General features: G+C 41.1%; 1 protein-coding gene across 1 annotated transcript in view; it reads right to left on the bottom strand.

The window, feature by feature from the left end:
- Positions 1 to 14,044: 14,044 nt before the first annotated feature.
- Positions 14,045 to 24,800, bottom strand: part of LOC120062873 (anthrax toxin receptor 1-like) — a 54,942-nt gene continuing 44,186 nt past the window's right edge. Inside the window, exon 19 of the mRNA XM_039012940.1 lies at positions 14,045 to 14,455. Within this exon, the coding sequence (XP_038868868.1) occupies positions 14,045 to 14,455 (411 nt within the window). The remainder of the gene's footprint in view (positions 14,456 to 24,800) is intronic.

The following is a 24,800-nucleotide window of genomic DNA, read 5'->3' as shown; positions in this document are numbered from 1 at the left end:
TATATCTTTATTTGGTCGAAATTGTGATAGCTACCTATGCAGGAAAAAAATGGTGGAAAAAAAAAGTTGTGTCTTTTGCTATCGTGGTTAGCTAATAGATTTACATATTGTGTCTTCCCTGTAAAACATTTTAAAAATCAGAAATGATGGCTGGATTCACAAGATGTGTATCTTTCATCTGGTGTCTTGGACTTGTGATTTAATGATATTTAGATGCTAGTATTTACTTGTGACGCTATGCTAGGCTATGCTAGTCAGCTTTTTTACTGATGGGGGTGCTCCCGGATCCGGGATTGTGACCAAGTAGAATTAACTTCAATGTGGAAAAATATTTTTTCTATTTTCTCAAAACATGCGTTTTTTCCTACTGGATTATTCCTTAGAAATGTGTCAGTAATGGGAGTTTTGAATTGAAAGTATAATTCGCTGTTGATGTGTTGATTATGTCACATTGGCTGGAGCTAAACGTGGGTCACGGACTGGTGTACATTGACCTAGCTTTCTCTGGACTCTATGTCCAAGCAATGTCACTCCATTACACTCTGTTAATCACTACATTCAAGTTTTTCTGATATAGGATGATTTGTTTTTTACATACATAGGACAGATTATTTCCTAAAATCTGTGTCTTTTGATGGAGAGCCGCATCCTGCATAGCCGAACCGCATCCTGCATAGCCGACCCTGGGATGGAGAACCCCCGTGACCATTTGTCATCAGGGTGCATTTCTTTCATATCCGCATCACCTCTCCTCTACAAGGGTAAAAGAGTCTCGATATTTGCAGACTACACCACGGCGATTTCATCAACAAAAACGTGAAAGCGGCTGTTGTACCGCATGATGTGGAACAAATGGTTGGTTAGCTGGTCTTGTTAGCAGGCTAGTTACCAGGCCGGCTGGCAGACTGGTTGGCTAGCGTAGCCAACTTTGCTGGGTTCATTGACACTTGAATGTCATTATTTTTTTATTTTAATTTCCAACCCATGTTGGTGAGTATACAGTTGACTCCCCACTATAATGTGATACAATGCAGATATGCATATATATATTCTTTATTCCACTCACATTATTGCTTTTTATTTGTATCATTACTATTTTACTTTGATTTAAGCTGCATCAAATGCCAATATCTGGCTGTTTTCATGGTTCAGTTGCAGTTTTTTCACTTTTATTGCTCTTAAAACCTCTCTTAACCGAGGTTAGTTTTCCTTAGACTCTATGCATGGCTGGTTTACTCTGGTTAAATAGTCACAAATCTCAGGTAGCACAGTATAAGAGTTATCATGCTTTACTCGAAACTTTTTTTGTATTTAGGGTTTTGCTTGCATCTCAGTTGGGGAGATACTTCGGCAAGGGAGGTTGTGAGGGAAGGGGTTTTTCCCTCTTTATTTGTATATAGTTTTTATATGTTTTTTTGCGCTTTGTTGCTTGTCTTTGTTTTTTTAAATTTGAGCTATTAGGGTCAACTAAGATCTTTAGTTTACATTGTACCTTGTCCTTTACACGTCCTCTCTCTCTTAAGACATGACTCAGCCTAGTGTAGTCCATCCAGCTGGAGGGAATTGTTTTAATTTTCTTACTTGGAATTGCAGGGACATCAATAACCCAGTTAAACGTAGTAAGATGCTCCACCACCTTCATCAATTGAAAGCTCACATCATCTTTCTCCAGTAAACTCATCTGAAGGTATCACAACACTCAAGTCTTACGTGCACATGGGTGGGCCAGGTGTTCCATTCCTCATCTCCAAGTAAGGCAAGAGGGGTGGCTATTTTTCTTCAAAGATCGGTACCTTTTACATGTTCTAATGTGATCGCAGATCCCCATGGTAGATACATAATTGTTAGTGGTAGGCTGCTCAATACGAATGTACTTTTTTATTAACATTTATGCTCCTAATTGGGACAATGGTGATTTTTTCAAATTGGTTTTCTCTACACTCCCCGATATGTCCTCCCATATGTTGTTCTTAGGTGGTGACTTTAACTGTTGGTTAGACCCAGATTTGGATCGATCCTCCACTAAACCTACTACCTTGTCAACCTCAGCTAGAGTTGTCTGAAACTTTATGTCTGAATTTGCAGTTTCAGACCCTTGGAGAATGTTTAATCCATCTGGAAAAGCATAAAAAAATTTCACATCGGTTCATCACACTTTTTCACGCACAGACTACTTCCTTGTAGATGATAGACTTCTCCATTCCATATCTTCATGTTCATATAATCCAATTGTTGTATCTGACCACGCCCCTGTTACTATGGAAGTGGTCTTTCAAACTGTTGACAACCTGTGACCACCAATGGCGGTTAAAGACTCAACTGCTTTGTAATGAACACTTTGTCAATTTTGTTTTGGGTCAAATCGACTTTTTCATGAGTACAAATAGAACCCCAAACATCTCTGCCTCTACTCTCTGGGAAACTTTGACAGCTTATATCAGATGTGAAATTATTTCCTACACAGCACACGAGAACAAACTGAAAAAGGATAGGCTATGTTAACACGCTGTATTGCCCAATTAGATCACATTTATGCCGTTTCACCATCTCCAGATATTTATAAGGAGCGTTTAACTTTGCAAGCAGAATTTGACACATTATTAACAGACCAGGTTACTGAACTGCTTGTCAAGTCTAGAAGCACTTACTATGAACAAGGAGATAAAGCCAGTAAATTATTAGCTCACAAGTTACATCAACTATCATCATCACACCAGATTCCTAAAATTTGTACATCGTCTGGGATATCATTAGACCCTAGGGGGATCAGTGATTAGTATAAGTGATTTTACCAGTCTTTATATACTTCTGAAAGTAAAGCAGATATATTGGAATTGGAGGATTTCTTCCACTCACTTGTTGTGCCTTCTGTCAGCCGGGATTTGGTAAAAATATTTGAGCAGCCAATCACTGCTGAAGAATTGTCTAACGCTGTCAAATCCCTTCAATCCGGGAGAAGCTCAGGGCCTGACAGCTACTCTGCATAGTTTAATAAAAAGCTTCTCTCCAAAATAGCCCCCCTATTCTAATTGAAATGTACAATGAAGCATTTGCAAATGGTGCTCTCCCACAGGCAACCATTTGTCTTATTCTTTAAAAAAACAAAGACCCTCTTGACTATGTATCATACCATCCAATTAGCCTGCTAAATGTCGACTATAAAATTCTAGCCAAACTTCTGGCAACGCGTCTGGAAACAGTCCTCTCATCAATTATCTCTCAAAATCAAACAGAATTTATTAAAAATAGACACTCATTCTTCAATCTTCGACGATTATTTTATATTATATATAATCCCTCTGTCACCAATGCCTCTGAAGCCATTTTATCCCTGGATGCGGAGAAAGCGTTTGACCGGGTGGAATGGAAATACCTTTTTTACACTCTAAATAAATTCAGCTTTGGCTCCAAATTCATTACTTGGATAAGACTTCTGTACTCATCCCCTCAAGCCTCTGTCAGGACTAATAACACTCAATCAGATTGCTTCCCTTTGCAACGATCGACATGCCAGGGTTGCCCTTTAAGTCCCTTACTGTTTGCCCTCGCCATAGAATCCCTTGCAATAGCACTTCGCTCCAACCCCCTCATCAAAGGTATAGTCAGATACGGACACGAACACAAACTGTCTTCATATGCAGATGATTTATTATTATACACATCCAACCTTTCTGTTTCTGTTCCTGCTGCCCTTGCCACTTTCACATCCTTCGGTCACTTATCAGGGTATGAACTGAATCTCAGTAAAAGCGAATTGATGCCGCTTAATGTGGCCGCAAAACAATTCACTTTACATAACTTGCCATTTAAATAAAACTACTCTGAGCAATTTTATCTCGGGGTGCACGTCACAATCAGATTTGAAAATCTTTTTCAGGACAATTTTGCTCCTCTTTTAACCCATACTAATGACGATTTGGAACGCTGGACTTTGCTACACCTCTCCTTAGTCGCAATAATTAATTATATTAAAATTAATTCTCTCCCAAAAATTTTATATCTCTACCAGTGCCTACCGATTTTTCTTCCCAATACGTTTTTCAAAAAGATCGATGGCCTAATTCGACCTTTCATATGGGACAAAAAGCCCAAAGCAGCATTTGCAGAGGCCCAAACCAGGTGGAGGTCTAGCGCGACCGGATTTCAGATTCTATTATTGGGCCGCTAACCTTAGGATCATTCAGTACTGGTTGCAGAGCAGAGAGATATTCCCACCCCCAATTTGGCTAGAGATGGAGGCCGCCTCATCTATGCCAGCATCATTGTCTTCCCTCGCTCACTCCTCCGTTACAGTCCCTCCTCCTTTACCAAAAATATATATGTCAAAACAACATTGAAGATCTGGAATCAATTTAGACGCCACTTTGGGTTTCAGACAACCTCTTTTTTCACTCAGGTAGCCTCAAACCCAGCTTTTCCCCCATCTATGGTTGGTGGTGCTTTCTCAACATGGTCTAGTCTTGGTATTAAAAGATTTAGAGATCTCTTTATTAACAATACATTTAGTACGTTTGAACAATTATCAGCTAAATTTGGTCTCCCCAGACATCATTTCTTTAGGTTATTACAAATCCGGAGTTACGTCCGCTGCATAGATCCAGGATTCCCCTCCCTTCCTGGTGAAACCCAGTTCAACATATTTCTTATCCCACTTCCTACTCTGAAAGGCACCTTGTCAATAATCTTTAGTCAAATTTGCTCACTACAAACCATCTCATTAAACAATATTAAATCCTCATGGGAGGAGGAACTGGGTGAGGAAATATCTCATGAACTATGGGAAGGGGCACTTTAAAGGATACATACCTCTTCTATTTGCGCTCGGCATGATCTCATTCAATGCAAACTCATTCATAGGGCTCACTGGTCCAAAGCAAGATTATCCAAAATTTACAAGGATGTGAACACTAATTGTGTACGTTGTAACCAGTCTCCTGCTAATCATGTACACATGTTTTGGTGTTGCCCATCTCTTGTTGGTTTCTGGAAAGACATCTTTAACACACTCTCAGAATTAAGCGGCACACAGATCGAACCAGACCCTTTTATTGCATTATTTGGGGTTTCCTTACCCACATTACAACTGACCAAAATGAATAAGCCTTTGTCACTTCGTTAGCGAGACGATTCATTTTTCTTAGATGAAATCCTCTGCACCCCCTTCTCATGCTCTTTGGATTAAATCCGTTTTGAATTGCATAAAGTTGGAAAAAATTCAACACACACTCAATGGGTCTATAGACAAATTCTGTGCAATGTGGGCTCCCTTCTTTTCTTATGTTAAACGACTACATTTCCCTGCAGTTCCAGAGTGATGTATATGTATATATTGGTGATGTAAGAGGCCTGGTATGTGCATACACGGCATCTCGGATGTTAAGGATGACTATATTATCTGTGCTAGTTGACCTGTAACAACTGTATCAAAATATATATATATGTTTTGTCTTTGTTTCTTTGTTGGTATATTTCTTTGTTATATGTGTTGTTTTATATTACTACCAAATAACTTGTGCAATTATTTTGTAAATGCTGGTGTTGAAAATCCAATAAACAAAGTTTTTAAAAAAGAAAGAAAAAAAGAATGAATACTATATAGGAATACATTTTTTAAAGTTATTCAAGTATAAATCATCAAAGTTACGATAGATTGCCATAGATTCTCTGTAATTACCAATATTACTGAAGATTCCGGTAACTTTGGTAAATTACAGGTAGCTTTGCAACCCTAGTCCCACTACTGTATATGCCCAAAACACAGCACGCCTTTCCCCCAGTCTCTCCATATTTCCTGAGGATGTCTAATATTTTCTGAGATAGCTCACTCCATTTGTACGTGACATAATTCAACAAAGGAACATCTGAATGCTGTTAGCCGCAGTACACATTTTATTTTCTTTATTCTATGATTGAGGCAGCAAGGTACAGTCTGTGCACTGCTAGGGACTCAATCACACTCAAGTTCAAAACTGCTAAATGGTGCATTGTTTGTGAACCCCGTCAACCCAATACCAGTCCATTGTCCTGCTGACTCCAACATCTTTAACATTAGTACCATAGGATTTTCAAAAGAAAGGGGATGAAAAACATATTTCTCCAGCTGGTAAATGTAATGTTTCTCTATTGTATTCATTTTAGTAATGAACATCTTTAAGAGAGGCTTTAAAATAGGTACACTAATAATGGCATGTGGATGTTTTCCAGAATGAGTTTGAAGCATGCTTATGATCCAGCTGGGATTTGTGGATAAGGGGGTGGCTTTATGAAATGTGAGGTAAGTCTTTACAAGTCTCTGATGATGTGTTAAAACTGTGGGCCATTGCCAGTTTGCACCTTGTCACTAGGAGCACCATGAAGTAAATCTAAATAGTATATTGCACAAGAATTTAACCAATCTGCTTTAAATCCGTGATTTTCAACCCCAGACAGTGCCCTAAATATCACAAACAAGCGTTATACTGTGTTTGCATAACAACAAATCATATAAAAAGACACCATCTGAATACATTTCTTCAAGGTTTCAAGGTGTACTTCATCAATTCTAAATAAAAATGGATTTCACAGCAATGACAGGTAACACAGTCTCCAGGCTACACTTCTGCTTATGTCGTGAAAGCCTAGCAGGTACAAGTAAAGAACTGGAAACAAGTCAATAAGTCTGTAATGAAAAAGTGATTTCATCACAAACTAACACAGAGTGACTACACTTAAAGTTTTCTAAAATACTTCCTTCGCTACACATATTCAGACTGATAAATATTTGGAAGTGGCTTTAACTATACAAAACCAGACATCTGAACCAGACATCCTGCTATGGATAGGTAGAAGGCACAGGAGGTTGGTGGCACCTTAATTGGGGAAAACGGGCTTGTGGTAATATTTGGAGCGGAATCAGTGGAATGACATCAAATACATGGTTTCCATGTGTTTGATGCCATTCCATTCACTCCGTTCCAGACATTATTATGAGCCGTCCTCCCCTCAGCAGCCTCCACTGGTAAAATAACTATATTACACCTCATCTGGAGGGATAGAGATGAAGACAATGCTACAGGGAAGGGGATACTTGGTCAGTTGCACAACTGAATGCATTCAACTGAAATATGTCTCACACATTTTAAACCAACCCCTCTGAATCAGAGAGGTGCCGGGGGATGCCTTAATCAACGTCATTGGTGCCCAGGGAGCAGTTGTTGTTGTGGGCTAACTGCCTTGCTCAAGGGCAGAACGACAGATTTTCCACCCTTGCCGGCTCTGGGATTCAAACCAGCAACCATTGCTCTCAACCGCAGGGGTTCCTGTCGCCCCGATGACACTGATCCATTGTGTGGACAAGACCACAGTCACTGGACCAAAACCACACTCTGATGCCTACAAATGTGTTTGAGTGTGATAAGACAAAAGTATTCATCCCCCATTGGCGTTTTTCTATTTAGTTGCATTCCAACCTGCAATTCAAATGGATTTTTATTTGGATTTCATGTAATGGACATACACAAAATAGGTGAAGTGACATGAAAGAAGTTACTTGTTTCAAAAAATTCTAAAAAAGTCAAATCGGAAAACTGGTGCGTGCATATGTATTCACCCCCTTTGCTATGAAGCCCCTAAATAAGATCTGGTGCAACCAATTACCTTCAGAAGTCACATCATTAGTTAAATAAAGTCCACCTGTGTGCAATCTAAGTGTCACATGATCTGTCACATGATCTCAGTATATATACACCTGTTCTGAAAGGCCCCAGAGTCTGCAACACCTCTAAGCAAGAGGCACCATAAAGACCAAGTAGCTCTCCAAACAGGTCAGGGACAAAGTTGTGGAGAAGTAAAGATCAGGGTTGGGTTATAAAAAAATATCCAAAACTTTGAACATCCCGTGTAGCACCATTAAAACCATTATTAAAAAATGGAAAGAATATGGCACCACAACAAACCTGCCAACAGAGGGCCGCCCACCAAAACTCATGGACCAGGCAAGGAGGGCAGTAATCAGAGAGGCAACAGAGACCAAAGATAACCCTGAAGGAGATGCAAAGCTCCACATCAGAGACTGGAGAATCTGTTCATAGGACCACTTTAAGCCGTACACTCCACAGAGCTGGGCTTTATGGAAGAGTGGCCAGAAAAAAACATTGCTTAAAGAAAAAAAGAATAAATAATAACACGTTTTGGTGTTCGCCAAAAGGCATGTGGGAGACTCCCCAAACATATGGAAGAAGGTCCTCTGATCAGATGAGACTAAAATTGAGCTATTTGGCCATCAAGGAAAGTGTCTGGCGCAAACCCAACACCTCACATCACCCCGAGAACACCATCCCCACAGTAAAGTATGGTGGTGGCAGCATCATGCTGTGGGGAGGTTTTTCATCGGCAGAGACTGGGAAACTGGTCAGAATTGAAGGAATGATGGATGGCGCTAAATACAGGGAAATTCTTGAGGGAAACCTGTCTGTCTTCCAGAGATTTGAGACTGGGACGGAGGTTCACCTTCCAGCAGGACAATGACCCTAAACATACTACTAAATCAACACTCGAGTGGTGAGGGAAAACATTTAAATGTCTTGGAATGGCCTAGTCAAAGCCCGGACCTCAATCCAATTCAGAATTTGTGGTATGAATTAAAGATTGCTGTACAACAGTAGAACCCATCCAACTCGAAGGAGCTGGAGCAGTTTTGCCTTGAAGAAAGGGCAAAAATCCCAGTGGCTAGATGTGCCAAGCTTATAGAGACATACCCCAAGAGACTTGCAGCTGTAATTGCTGCAAAAGGTCTCTACAAAGTATTGACTTTCGGGGGGTGAACAGTTATGCACTCTCTAGTTAATTTTTTTTGTCTTCTTTCTTGTTTGTTTCACAATAAAAACATTTGCATCTTCAAAGTGGTAGGCATGTTGTGTAAATAAAAGGATACAACCCCTCAAAAAATCTATTTTAATTCCAGGTTGTAAGGCAACAAAATAGGAAAAATGCCAAGGGGTGAATACTTTTGGAAGCCACTGTAGTTCCATCAAGTGTGTTTACGTAAGACTCATTATCTCCTACTAGCAAGAGGAAGCATTACATAATACAACTGGTGCATTGAATCTTTTGGCCCATAGACTGCCTAAGACTTACATGCTGACCACACCGCTCGCGTCGTGTGTGCGAGCGTTGCAATATAAATGTGTACACATAGAGGTTATTCAATCATTGCACCCACACTGCTCGCACGCGTCAACGAGTGTGTGCGTAACCAGGAACTTGGTTCTATTTGTGACGCTTGATACGCTGCAAGTCCTGCCTCTCCCATCTCCTCATTGGTTTTTAGGAGCATATACCCACGTGGGTGATTGAAAGGTGAACTGAGGTCCACACTCCAGTCCAGTTGGTGGTGGTAATGCACCTTAAAGTTGATTGCCAACCGCCATATAAAGTCCAAAGAAGAAAAAGAAGCCTGAAGGAGGGGAGATTGTTTCTAATAAACTCGGTTCATCTGTGGATTAATTGTCAGAGTAGAGGCACTTCAGGTCAAATAACAACCCAATGATTATATCCCGCGTGTTCTGATCAGGTGTGAGTGGACAAAATCAACATGCGTACGATGGCACGAGTGAGCGGTCAGCATGTTAGTATCAATGGGTGAAGTCGTCATAGCTCCAGGTTATCTACAAGGCTATGCTAGGTAAAGCGCCGCCTTATCTCAGTTCACTGGTCACGATGGCAACACCCACCCGTAGCACGCGCTCCAGCAGGTGTATCTCACTGATCATCCCTAAAGCCAAAACCTCATTTGGCCGCCTTTCCTTCCAGTTCTCTGCTGCCTGCGACTGGAACGAATTGCAAAAATCTCTGAAGTTGGAGACTTTTATCTCCCTCAACAACTTTAAACATCTGCTATCTGAGCAGCTAACCGATCGCTGCAGCTGTACATAGTCCATCGGTATATAGCCCACCCAATTTACCTACCTCATCCCCATACTGTTTTTATTTATTTACTTTTCTGCTCTTTTGCACACCAGTATCTCTACTTGCACATGATCATCTGATGATTTATCACTCCAGTGTTAATCTGCTAAATTGTAATTATTCGCTCCTATGGCCTATTTATTGCCTACCTCCTCATGCCTTTTGCATACATTGTATATAGATTCTTTTCTTTTTTTCTTTTTTTTTCTTTTCTACTATGTTATTGACTTGTTTATTGTTTACTCCATGTGTAACTCTGTGTTGTTGTCTGTTCACACTGCTATGCTTTATCTTGGCCAGGTCGCAGTTGCAAATGAGAACTTGTTCTCAACTAGCCTACCTGGTTAAATAAAGGTGAAATAAAAAAAATAAAAAGAGCCTGGTTTAGAGGCTTACCATCAATACGCTATGGACTTTTTTGGTCAAGAAATTGTAATGAGCAACAATGACAAAATACCATGTGAACCCTGAAAGGCACAGCTTGAAGAATCTACTGTAAGGCAAAGGATATGCATGTCAGGAATTTTATTGATTTAATTTACACTACCAAAGGTATGTGGACACCTGCTCTTCGAACATCTCATTCCAAAATCATGGAGATTAATATGGAGTTGGTCGTCTAGAATGGCATTGTATGCTATAGCATTAAGATTTCCCTTCACTGGAACTAAGAGGCCTAGCCCGAACCATGAAACAGCCCCAGACCATTATTACTCCTTCACCAAACATTACAGTTGACACTATGCATTGGGGCAGGTAGCGTATTTTTCCGTCAGACTGCCAGATGGTGAAGCATGATCCATCACTCCAGAGAATCTAATTTCCACTGCTCCAGAGTCCAATAGCAGCAAGCTTTACACCACTCCAGGAGATGCTTGCATTGTGATCTTAGGCTTGTGTGCGGCTGCTCAGCCATGGAAACCCATTTAATGAAGCTCCCGATGAACAGTTCTTGTGCTGACGTTTCTTCCAGATGCAGTTTGGAACTCTTTAGTGAGTTTTGCAACTCGGTAGTGGGTGTTGCATCCAAGGACAGACGATTTTTTTACACGTTTCAGCACTTGGCGGCCCCGTTCTGTGAGCTTGTGTGGCCTACCACTTCGAGGCTGAGCTGTTGTTGCTCCTAGACCTTTCCACTTCACAATAACAGCACTTACAGTTGACCAGGGCAGCTCTAGCGGGGCAGAAATTTGACTAACTGACTTGTTAAGGTGGCATCCTATGACGATGCCACGTTGAAAGTCACTGAGCTCTTCAGTAAGGCCATTCTACTGCCAATGTTTGTCTATCAAGATTGCATGACTGTGTGCTCGATTTTATACATCTGTCAGCAGCGGGTGTGGCTGAAATAGCCAAATCCACTCATTTGAAGGGGTGTCCACATACTTTTGTATATATTGCGTATACAAAATGAAACCCAACTATGTCACATTAACCATTGATACTGCTGACTGAGGAATTTCATATAATTGTGAGGACTCGTTTGCACACATTTACTTTCATTTATTTGCAATAATTCATTCTTTCACCGTGACAACCATACTCCAATGCTGAGTGAACAATACAAAGACACAAAAAGACATTTATACACACAATATATATTTTTTTAAATGATAAACTAACAAACACCCATGAATTAATCAAACACTGTTACATGCATTAACAAATTACTTAAACCACGGAATGTAATTGCTCTCAGATAACATTGTGTTTTTAATTAAAGCCCCCATGCAGTCTTTTGAATTTTTAAATCATCAATGTATGTCTAATAAATCACTGTGTGTTTATTGAAAATAACTCCAAATATACAGTACCAGTCAAAGGTTTGGACATACCTACTCATTCAAGGGTTTCTCTGTATTTTTTGTATTTTCTACATTGTAGAATAATAGTGAAAACATCAAAACTATGAAATAACACATATGGAATCATGTAGTAACCAAAAAAGTATTAAACACATCAAAATATATTTGAAATTCTTAAAAGTAGCCAGCCTTTACCTTAATGACAGCTTTGCACACTCTTGGCATTCTCTCAACCAGCTTCACATGGAATGCTTTAACAAACCTCTTGAAGGCGTTCCCACATATGCTGAGCACTTGTTGGCTGCTTTTCCTTCTCACTCTGCGGTCCAACTCATCCCAAACCATCTCTATTGGGTTGAGGTCAGGTGATTGAGCAGGCCAGGTCATCTGATGCAGCACTCCATCACTCTCCTTCTTGGTCAAATAGCCCTTACACAGCCTGGAGGTGTGTTGGGTCATTATCCTGTTCAAAAACAAACGATAGTCCCACTAAGTGCAAACCAGATGGGATGGCGTATGGCTGCAGAATGCTGTGGTAGCCATGCTGGTTAAGTGTGCCTTGAATTCTAAATAAATCACTGACAGTGTCACCAACAAAGCACCCCCACACAATCACGCCTCTTCCATGCTTCACAGTGGGAACCACACACGCAGACGCACACACGCAGAGAACCAAAAATCTCAAATTTGGACTCATCAGACCAAAGGACAGATTTCCACTGGTCTAATGTCCATTGCTCGTGTTTCTTGGCCCAAGCAAGTCTCTTCTTCTTATTGGTGTCCTTTAGTAGTGGTTTCTTTGCAGCAATTCGACCACGAAGGCCTTATTCACGCAGTCTCCTCTTAACAGTTGATGTTGAGATCTGTCTGTTACTTGAACTCTGTGATGCATTTATTTGGTCTGCAATCTGAGGTGCAGTTAACTCTAATGAACTTATCCTCTGCAGGAGAGGTAGAGGTAACTTTCATCATAACGCTTGATGGTTTTTGCGACTGCACTTGAGGAAACTTTCAAAGTTCTTAATTTTTCGCATTGACTTAAAGTAATGATGGACTGGCGTTTCTCTTTGCTTATTTGAGCTGTTCTTGCCATAATATGGACTTGGTCTTTTACCAAATAGGGCTATCTTCTGTATGCCACCCCTACCTTGTCACAACACAACTGATTGGCACAAATGCATTAAGGAAAGAAATTCCACAAATTAACAAGGCACATCTGTTAATTGAAATGCATTGTATGTGACTACCTCATGAAGCTGGTTGAGAGAATGCCTTTGACAGCTTTGCACTCTTGGCAAAGGGTGGCTACTTTGAAGAATCTCAAATATATTTTGATTTGTTTAACACTTTTTTTGGTTACTACATGATTCCATGTGTTATTTCATAGTTTTGATGTCTTCACTATTATTCTACAATGTAGAAAATAGTAAACAAAGAAAAACCCTGGAATGAGTAGGTGTGTCCAAGATTTTGACTGGTAATGTATCATTTATTTCCCTGGGCCTCCTTTTCCATTGAAATGCTCAGACTGATCGTGTGGGTGTGTAGATAAAATTAAAAAAAGTTTAACAGTTCTTACACAAAAAGGACATTGTAATCATTTTCAACATTTCAGAGTGTACTTTCGACATGTGATTGGCACTGGGACTTTGTGATTAATTGAGATGTTACATTTACTGGATTTAGTTTGGCTAATCTCTAAAGAAACTACCACTGGCAAACAATCCTTCCGCTGCTCATAATAACTTATTTGTCAGTGAGAAACAAATATTAAATGTATAAAAATCAGACTGATACATTATTGGAATGTCATTTTGGAGACATCTCTCCATTTTTTTCTGAATATAATACCTCTGCCAACTCTCTAGAGCCTTACTTTTTTGAAAAAGAGGCAAACATCCAACACTTGGCTTTGCTTTGTCACAATGATATCCATCCATTCTTGTTGGTTCTAGAATGGAAGAGATGAGCTTAGCCCTCATGACATTGACAAGGTAACAGACCTGGCCATCTATGGACAACATAGATGTATTTCTATGAGGAAAGCTGTCCATCAGGAGACGTCTGTAGAACCTTAAGTACAACTTATCTTTGTACTGTTGACCTAGATGTGTACATGGGCCACTGTAGACAAATAGTTGACAAGTCATCAGCTGGTTGTTTGTGGTGTGAGCCACACAGATATCCTGACTGGCAGTGGAATGAGGGGACAGTCAAAGATTTAGGGGAGACAGGACAAATTCCTGTTGATCTTCCTTGTCCTAGTCATCCCGTGTCCCTCTCTCTTCCAATCACTACTGAGGATCTACAGATGGGCATGGTGGTGGGCGGGTAGGAGGTGGTGGCAGGGAGCCTCGTCCTGGTGGAGGGGGTAGAGCGCCGGTTGGGGATGCAGGTGGTGGAGGGGAGGGGGGGCACATAGGAGGGGGTATATACAGAGTGGTTGGAGGAAGGGCTCGAGTTGGAGGAGGAGTGTAAGGTGGAGGTGTAATGGTAAAAAAAGGAGGGGGTGTTGAGGGCAGTGTGGAGGTAGAGGATGGTGAAGGGGATGCTGGGGGGCTGTTGGGGGGAGGGGGGAGCATGCCTTGGGGAGGCGGTGGACTTGATCCTCTTGGAGGGGTGTAGATGGGGGCTGAGTGATGGTTGTAGTGGGGGTAGCAAGGAGGAGGATTGAACTTGACCCGGGTGAAGTTCATGCATCGGCCCTGAAACGTAAGACAGAGACAAGGTGAGAAAAACGCAATGTACTACTTCTGAATCCACTGCTGTTGTAGAGGTGGTGTGCTTCATAGTAAAAGGCAATAAAAGGTATGCATTATCCAGTCTCCATACATATCTAAAGCCCCGTTTATACCTGCCGCTAACATGCGTTCTTCATCCTGATCTTGCCAGTTTATACTTATAAGATCTGATCAAAATCAGTTCCCAATGTGTCTTTTAAATCGACTACACCTGTCTAAAATTGTGGGCACATCAGAATGAGGACAAGATCAGGGCAAATGACGCATGTTAGAACCAGGTATAAAAGTGACTTGAGAGACAGAGCTCATGATTAAAATTAGGAAAGTCAGTCACATTGATGTTCCACAGACACCAGTGACAAGACACATCACAGGAGGTTGGCAACACCTTAAATTGGGAAGGACGGGCTCGTGGTAATGGCTGGAGCGGAATCAGTAGAATGGTATCAAATACGTCAACAAGCACATGTTTGCTGCCATTCCATTCGCGCCGTTCCAGCCATTATTATGAGCCCTCAGCAGCCTCCACTGACACATTTTATTGCTTCGTCAGGTGAGCTGGTCAGTTGAATTTGCTGTTAAATTAAAAAAATAAAAGCTGGAGGCATAACAACGTGGAATGGACTGACCACTACACTAGATGTTCCTACATTATGGCAACCAACTTTTTAAGGGCGTGTACATTGTCCGTCGTCTACACTTCTGTTTCATATCGCTGGGTTGGGGAGACAAACACACATTCTCTGATTTCCCCTTCATGTCTGCATAGTGTCAGCGCTACATCCAAAGAAATATCCTTGCTGCAAAAGAATTTACTCAAAAGAAGATATTTGTGATGCTAAACAATGTCAAAGTCCTAATCCTTAAAAGGACAAAGATCAGAGAGTACCTATGATTTAAGATTCATGTATTTATATTCTAAACAATAGCCAGTGGTTTGGAACATTAGGAAACACCAACATAAAAAGTGTCTTAATAGGGTGTTGGGTCACCACAAGCCAGAACAGCTTCAATGCACCTTGGCATAGATTCTACACGTTTCTGGAATGCTATTGGAATGTCTACTAGAATTTTGGTATCTTATAAGGATTTTATGTAATTATCACAAGACATCTAGTGTTTAGTTTATTAATTCAACCATTTAAAAAAACAAGCACATACAAAACTTAGCCATAAATGCACATGAGTAAAATCATTGAGGATAAAGTCTGGGACTTATTTCCATTGTGGTCTTCTTGAGACAAGATGGCTAGGCAAGATCCAACATGGTTGCACACAGTATGACAGCGAGATGATAACAAAACAAAAACAAAGCAGAAGAACATATCTCATCATTGCAATTACATTGTATGGTACATTCTATTGGGAACAGAAGGCATCAAACTGTTTTTTACTTTATTTTTAAAGCTGCCCACAATGGACAGTTTTTATGGGCAGAGGCAATTCCTCTCCGAGGCTCCAGTATACAAGAAAATACCTTTCCCAGCATTACTCCTGAACCTGTATAAGCACACATTTGCAATGCCTGATCAGGTGCTGTGAGTGTGCATCCCTAACATGGGGAAAGTAATCAGTTAGACATCTGGGCGCAGAACCATAAATACTCCTGTAAACCAAACCCAGTACTACCCTGATCAGCTTGTTCTGGGCAATCTGAAGCTTCCCCTTCAGAAGCTTAGATAAGCCCCCAAACCAGGAAGCACTAGCGTAGTCAAAATGGCATTGAATGAGGGCAGTGGCTAACACTCATGGAGTCCTTGTCAAACCGCTTGGACTTTTTAGCCAAAAACGCAGTCCTGGCATTAACCTTCCCTAGCACTTTAGTGGCCATGCTCACACCTCCCAGGCTTACATCAAGGATGCGTCCCAGGTAGCAAACAGAGATTTTAGTAGTCAGCACCTCACCCCCTAATTCCACTCTGATTTCAGAGGACCTACACAATTTAGGTCTGGACCCAAAAATAACTGCCTCAGTTTTACTAAAGTGCAGCTTATTATCTCTAAGCCATTTGCTAATGTTAGTAAGCTCTGTGCTAAGTATGCTCTCCAACATATTTTTACTTTTATGAGACAACATAAATGTATAGTCATCCGCATAAAGGAAAAGACGGCAAGAACAAGCATCGTTCATATCGTTTATAACAGTAGAGGCCCGAGCACGCTCCCTTGCGGAATGCCACAACTCATTGGTTTTGTCAGAGACAGTGAACCATTAACCTCTTCCACTTGCTCCCTACCTGACAAGTTGGACTTTACCCAGCCTAGAGGGATACTGCTTAACCCTAGTGCCTCTAGTTTGGAGATTAGGAGACAGTGGTTAACTGTATCAAAGGCCTTCTGTTGGTCAAGCAGTACCATTCCACAGAGATTTCCCTCATCAATCTCTTTCCTGATGAAGTCAGTCAAGTAAAGTAGATGTGAATAAGTGGAGTATGTTTTTCTGAACCCTGACTGAAAATCATACATTAGACCTTGTTGCCATATTCATAAATTTGCCTATGTACAAATCTCTCCAGGATCTTTGATGGTATACTGAGGATAGATACAGGCCTATAATTCCCAGGGTCAGACTTTATCCCCTTATACATACTGTATGTATAACTTTAGCTTGTTTCGTCCCTGGGAAAGATGCCTTGTTCAACAGAAAGATTAACAATATGGGTAATAATCTCAGCAGAATCTCTAAGAAACCTCGCAGGAATATTATCCAGGCCTGTGGTTTTTGAGCATTTAAGCTTGGCTAGTGTACTGGCTATTTTAGCTGTTGCTACCTTTACAAAAGAGAACGTTTGGCTCTGCATAATACTTATTGACTTGGTTGTTTCCATACAAACCAAAACTGGTGGGCAGCTTGCTTACCAGCTTACTGGCAACAGAAGTTAAAATAAATTAAATAAAAAGAGTTCAATTCATTGGCAACTTCTGCTTTTCCATCTCCCCCCTGATGTTCAGTCCAATACTGTTTAGTTTGTTTTTGGTAGAACTACTACAGCATAGTTCCTTAAAATGATTTCCAAAGCTTTTTAGTATAATTTTTGCTCTCAATGATTTTAAAATCAGCAAAGTAACCCCACTTAGCTTCATCCATCCTTCTCTGTGCTTCATTTCTGTGATGTTTATATAGGAGAAAAATCAGGCTGCTCTTGAGTTCTTACATTTCTTAAAGGCCTTATTCCTTGCTTTGATAGATTCTAGAATGTCATGATTAAACCAAGGGCTCGCTCTGCTTTACCCTGACCCGTCTTAGGGGAGCCATCACATTCACCACATCAAGGAATCTACATTTTGCTTCCCAGGCACTGTCTACCCCTACACTATCCAGCACAGGTGACCAGTCAAGTTTACCCACTTGCTCCCTAAACATTTCAACACAGTTGTCTAACAGTTTAGTGACACCTACATATATCTTTAAAAACTCTCCTTGTGCAAAATGTAAAAATAAAACAAATATTACTATTACTCTGAAAAATGTTGGATTTATCAGACATCAATATTAAGTCAATCGTACTTTGCACTGTTTCACATACCCTGGTGGGAACTTTTATCATTTGGGTCAGAGCAAATGATCTACAGAAGTGCATAAATACATTGTAGGTTGGGCTATCCATTTTGCAGACATCAGTATTGAAATCCCCTAACAAAATGATTTCCTTCACCAGGGAATCACTACAGACAATTTAGAGACCTTAATAGAATGCATTCTGATTGTAACACACCCAACAAAAATCGGCTTGTTATTGGGAAACCAGACATCCAGCCAGACAATGTCCACATCATCGATTAAATCCAAACTGACGTTATAAGCAATATTCGAGCTTACAAAGACAAATAAACCCCCACCGTTCTGATTCCGATCCTTCCTGACAGAGTAATTGCCCATCTCAATTTCTGAGTCACGAACAGATGAATCCCACCGTCTCTGTAAAACATAAGTCACCCACATCTGATTTGTGAACCAACAGGCATATCTCATCAATTTTCGGTAGTAGGCTTCTGACGTTTAAATGTAAACCTCGCTGAATTCCCGATCCACTTGTAACCGCCTCCCGCTGCACTGCCTCTGCTGCTATGGAGCACCCCTCCCCAGGTGCACGCATTGCCAGCTCACCTACCGCTAATCTGTCGTCCTCACCACCACGTCCCCCGCCTCTGGTGCCCTGTGCACTGCTGTGGAGCCCCCCTCTGGTGCGCTCTCCATCCTAGGTGAGTCCTCTGGTCCCACTCCACCTTCGATGCTCAGACACCCCGCGGTACAGCACACCGACAGCAAAGGTAAATTTCATTGACCCAATGCCCAAAACTAGGACAGCTGGATTTCAGATGAATCAACTGCACGCATTCCATAACATACCAAAGCTTTGCAGTTAGTCTTAACCCAACGTTTGCAGGAGGTGCATAGGCCGTTTGATGGTGTTTGTGATAAACTGAGGTGGAGGGCATTGATGGATATCACTCGATAGGAGAAGGCATAGAGTTATTATAAGATCTCCACAATTAATTTGTGATTTCATACTGGCCTTGGATGATCGTTTTGGTTTGTGCCATGGTCTAATGAAAGTTTGGTATATAACATTCCTTCCAAATCCGAAGTGCTGGATGCCATCAAAAGGGTTGGCAGGACTGAGAAGTTGCTGAGAATTTACCATTCTTTCATCTAGATGCAGATGCAATTATTTTCAGTGATGTTTAAAACAAACAAAGTAAAAGTGCTGCCACCATGCTAAATTTGCCGATTGCCATCTTGCACACACTTTTAGTGTGTGCCCTTGCAACACAGTCTCACATTCAATTCGCGCATATATGTACAAAATGTATTTCAGCAGATTTCGTGCGTTTTTGTGCGTTTTTGTCTGGCTTAATTCGTGAGAAAAGACACGAATTTACTTGCTTCTTAATTCGTGCGAAAAGACACAAATTTAACCAGCAGGCTACACAAGCCTTTGCAACAACCATATAGACGCGATAATTTGTATTTCATTTTTGTTCTTCTTAATGGCTAATTCAACGTCATGAATATACAGAAATGTTGTCTTTGTTTAACCATGTTTTAAAATGTGTCGTTGTATGCCTATATGTACTGTTTTAGACTTGCTGAACAGATTTTGAGAAAAGACGCACATTTACGTGCGACTTAATTCGTGGGAAATATTGTTTTATTAATGCCAATGCTGTTTTCTGTGCTTGATTTCGCTTAATACTTTGGATACTGGTGCACTTGTAATCAGAACGCCTTTTTGTCATGTAGGCAACCATACACGATTTTCTTCATAACCCATTTCATATTTCGTGGAGCCTAAATTACACCATTTTCTTCATAATGCATGTATTACATGTTAATGTAAAATAATGAATTATGTTGGCTTACACTTATGGCCTTTCCAAGGCCTTTCCATACCTTAAGGGAACATTTTAGCACTCGCCATATGGTTAGTGAGAAACGCCACATTGCAAATGTACGGTCCCTTACTCGACGTCCGGCGACGTTTCTAAAATTCGCGGACGGCGTCGGGCCGTGCGCGGGGGAGAGATCTTTCAGGAAGTCATCAAACAAAATCTCTCGGACGTTCGGTTTCCGTTTTATAAAAATAACAAATTTTAGTCATTTTTCCGCAGTCTCGGAAATTCCCACCAGAGGGAAAATAAATAATATTGCAAATGCACAAGTACATTGCAAATGCATGTGGCCTTTTCTCCTAAACGGAAAATATTTCGAAGACGTAATGGACAGTTGGCCCCGAACAAGATGGCGTTGAGGCCTCAACGCTTTTTGAGTTATGGCCATTTTTCTGGGATTAAAGGTCAAAAACGCAAAGTAGGGTGCTAATTTGACCGCTTCACGTCAAAGTACATAAGCATACGGTGTCAGGAAAAAAAGAACCAGCCATTTATCTATCGTAATTTAAGAGAAATCGTACATTGACAAATTGGTAATGTTCACAAAAAGCAGTTTAAAAAAGAAAAAAGTTACAGATCCAGTTGCAGTGTGTTCAGACGAACATTTTTTAAGTGGGTCTCGAAGCTCTGCCAGAATTCTGTGATTTTATGTGATTTTATGAAATAACACACACTCATTTAACCCTCTGTAAATAAGTCAGTTCTTAACATAAAGACTTAAAACTCAATATTATATAAGAGCCTACCCCAAGGAGGATATGTGTTCACGTTCAGCTTCCTATGTCAACCGGAAGTACCTTCAAATGGTGCCATAGGGTCAGTTTCGAAGGGTTAAAAAGGTCAGATCTGCCTCCCGGGTGGCGCAGTGGTCTAGGGCACTGCATCGCAGTGCTAGCTGCGCCACCAGAGTCTCTGGGTTCGCGCCCAGGCTATGTTGCGGCCGGCCGCGACCGGGAGGTCCGTGGGGCGACGCACAATTGGCCTAGGGTCGTCCGGGTTAGGGAGGGTTTGGCCGGTAGGGATATCCTTGTCTCATCGCGCTCCAGTGACTCCTGTGGCGGGCCGGGCGCAGTGCGCGCTAGCCAAGGGGGCCAGGTGCATGGTGTTTCCTCCTACACATTGGTGCGGCTGGCTTCCGGGTTGGAGGCGCGCTGTGTTAAGAAGCAGTGCGGCTTGGTTGGGTTGTGCTTCGGAGCACGCGTGGCTTTCGACCTTCGTCTCTCCTGAGCCCGTACGGGAATTGTAGCGATGAGACAAGATAGTAATTACTAGCGATTGGATACCACGAAGAAAAGGGGATAAAAGGATGGAGTGAAAAAGTACGGTGCTTAAAGACACACAAAGCCTGCAATGGCATTACCATTATCTCCAGGCCGTGCCGAGTTCAACGAGATGCCCCGCTTGACCGTAGCTCGCTCGGTCTGAGTGCAGCGACAGGGACAAGAAGGACCCAAATGACCCTTTGACCTCAATTTCATATTTTTTTGCTTTTGGGAGACAGCGAGAGAACCGTTAAGGTTAGAAGCACAATTTGACCTCAGGAACGTTCCTAAGGTCCTCCTGATCTGTGCAAGCCTAACATTGACCGTGTGGCATTAACCCTTAACAGTTAAAAGAAGGTGTTTACATCAAACAGTTTACAATGACATGTCTCCCCATAGGAATACATTGCCTGCTCCCCTAAATTCAACCTGAAGCCTATGTGGGTTAATAATGCCTTATGAACCTGTCTTCGATGACAATCCATCAGGCCACTATGAGGTCTACCTGTGTCGATTCTAAGCTTCCTGGAGCAACCGGAAGTGGTTAAATCACCCTAAAAGTGTTTTCCATACCCAACCTGCAGTTTGAGAGAAATAGTGCATTCAACCCTATGTAAATCAGTGAGTTCTTAACGTATAGACTTAAAACTCAGGATTCTGTAAAAGCCCACTCCAATGAGGATATGTGTTTACTTTCAGCTTCCTGTGCCAACCGGAAGTGCCATAATTGGTGTCAAAAGGGCTGTTTCGAAGGGTTAAAAAAGTCAAATCTTTCCAAAACTTAATATATGTGAATAGGCAACCCTCATGAACTGTAAATCAGTCATTCATCCCATCAGATTTCAAGGAAAAATTTACACACCCACACAGAAAGGATGGAGTGACACACTGAGGGGCTTAGAGGCAGACAGTGCCTGTAATAGTTACTTTTGTTCGAACTTTTAAAGAACCGTCAGACCTAGAGTTCTGAAACTTTACAAACCTGTTCTAGAGCTCAGGTCGATTAAGAACGGTGAGTTATGTGGCTCTAGAAGGTTCTCGGACTGATAAAAAGCCTCGTGCATTTGCAATGACTTCAATTCATTTTGAGCATTATGAAAATGGCGACATTTAGAAAAGTCCCAGAGTTGCAAGACTAGGTGCATTGAAACCGGCTCGGCCCATAGAGACGGACCCCGTAGCAAGGCATGGAAAAAAGTGGAATTTCAGCACCAATTAAGGTTTTGCTCGGGCACCGAATGACCTATCGAGCCGAAACTTGGGATTCGAGGTCGCCTCACATAGGGCTAAACATAATGTGAGAACTGGACCCGAAGCTAGAACATAACTACGTATTATTTGTTTTATTATGGTTTAAATGGAAGGCGCTGTGAATTTTGGGCCTGCTCTGAAATATGTGATAGTTGGCTTCTAAACGAGTTGGAAAAAGTGAGTTTGGAGTCAGATGGTATCAGTTTGGTGTCTGAAAATATCTAATTGACTGATGGACACTGACTTGCTAGTTGACTTTTGTGCATTTGCAATATGTTTCAACAGTGAGGTACCATCACCAAAATCGACATGATGAAATTTAACACAACGAGCGATGGAGAGGAACCACTATCACTGCCCGGCCATCCCGAGGTCATCAGGCCAGTCATTTTTGCATTTCTGCAGTATTTAAGAGAATGCCAAATTCGTAATGGTACATGCCCATTGAATCCTATTGCAAATGTAATGTTACATTTGCAATATGATGTGATGTTTTTCACTGTTGAATCATATTGCAAATGTAACGTGCATTTGCCTGCACCCCAAAATTCAACCTGAAGCCTATGTGGGTTATGAATGTCTTATGAACCTGTCTTCAATGACAATCCATCAAGCCACTATGAGGTCTACCTGTGTTGATTCTAAGCTTCCTGGAGCAACCGGAAGTGATAAAATCACCCTAAAAGTGTTTTGCCATACCCAACCAGCAGTTTGTGATATATAGTGCATTCAACCCTGTGTAAACCAGTCAGTTGTAACGTATAGACTTAAAACTCAGGATTCTGTAAAAGCATACCCCGATCAGGATACGTATTTACTTATAGCTTCCTGTGCCAACCGAAAGTGCCTTAAAATGGGGTCATAGGTGCTGTTTCGAAGGTTTAAAAAAAGTCAGATCTTTCCAAAACTTTAAATGTGTGAATCGGTCAACCCTCATGAACTGTAAATCAGTAATTTCTCTAAACAGATGTCAAAGGAAAGCTCTCTTACACACACACACACACACACACACACACACACACACACACACACACACAGCAAGGATGGAGTGAAAAAGTATGGTGCTTAAAGACAGACAGAGCCTTAAATGCTTTTAGGGGAGATCCAGACTTCCATACCCGCTCTGGGGGCACTATACTACTGCCCCAAATCAATGGGTGCTGGCCTGAGTGATTTATGGAGGTTTTCGAAAAAAGTCCAAACTTTTCGTGCACCTGGTATTTTTGGGGGGTTACCAGGCGTCATTTTTCAAAACGGTTGAAATTTCTTTTAGGGGGCATCCAGAGTGTCACATGACCGGATGAGGTAACTATTCTTGTTCTAGGCTAGAAGCTTTCCGGTGTTTTGCTGCTCGACACAGGTCGACGCAGGTATTGCACTTGATTTATCGTTATCGTAACCGTAGGTGCAGCCAAGTGGAAATACGAAAGCTTTCTAGCTATTTCGTACTGACGGTAATTTGAACACAAGAACGTTTCTAGTGAAAAGGTGCTCACACTCAGAGCCATGTATTTACACTCAGCCACCCTAGCCTTATTACGGGTTAACGTTTTTGTAATTTTGGTTGGCCAACAAAATGTAAGACTACAATGACTGCATACGTTTCCCCAAATGTTATATGAAAAAAAAATGTTTTGTTATTGATGGACAATGGCAAGGCTGCCATTGTATTTTCAGTTACATTCTGGTCAATAAAAATGGTTTACACGTTTATTTTTTAAGAAATACATGGAACTACAACCGAATAAAACACCATTAACCATCATGCATTGCTTACATTCATTCTATACTGAAAAGTCTGTTCAGAAAAATCGAAAACAGTACATATAGGCATAAAACCACAATGTTTTAATAGGGATTAAAAAAGACAATATATATATAACCTCTTATGGTTGTATGGTTAAAAAAAGACAAAATATCTATATATTCATAACGTAAAATAAATAAATACAGGCGATCGCGTCTATGGTTGTTGCAACGGCTTGTGTGTCGCCTACTGGTTAAATTCGTGTCTTTTCGCACGAATTAAGTAGCACAGAAATTCGTGTATTTTCAAACGAATTGAACCACCCCAAAAATGCACAAAAACGCACGAAATCTGCTGAAATACATTTTGTACATATATGCGCGAATTGAATGTTGGGCTGGCCCTTGAGTACAGCAGATTATCACAGGTGTCTGTAATTATCTCTGGCCGTCTGTGCGGCCTTATCACATGGAAGATTAAATAAGATGATTTTAAAATAATAGGTAAAAGATGATGTAAAAGATGTAAAACATTATCCTAAATATAAACAAGCAACTTAGTGAATACCATTGGTGTTTGATATGAGGGTTTAAGCATGAAATATACTTTTTTTTAAATTCACATGCACCATGTCAATATGCGTCACACTGGTGGC

The sequence above is a fragment of the Salvelinus namaycush genome, chromosome 18, assembly GCF_016432855.1.
Source record: "Salvelinus namaycush isolate Seneca chromosome 18, SaNama_1.0, whole genome shotgun sequence".
NCBI lineage: Eukaryota > Metazoa > Chordata > Actinopteri > Salmoniformes > Salmonidae > Salvelinus > Salvelinus namaycush.
The sequence above is the reverse complement of the archived record's forward strand: the minus strand, read 5'-3'. Positions and strand labels throughout refer to the sequence as shown.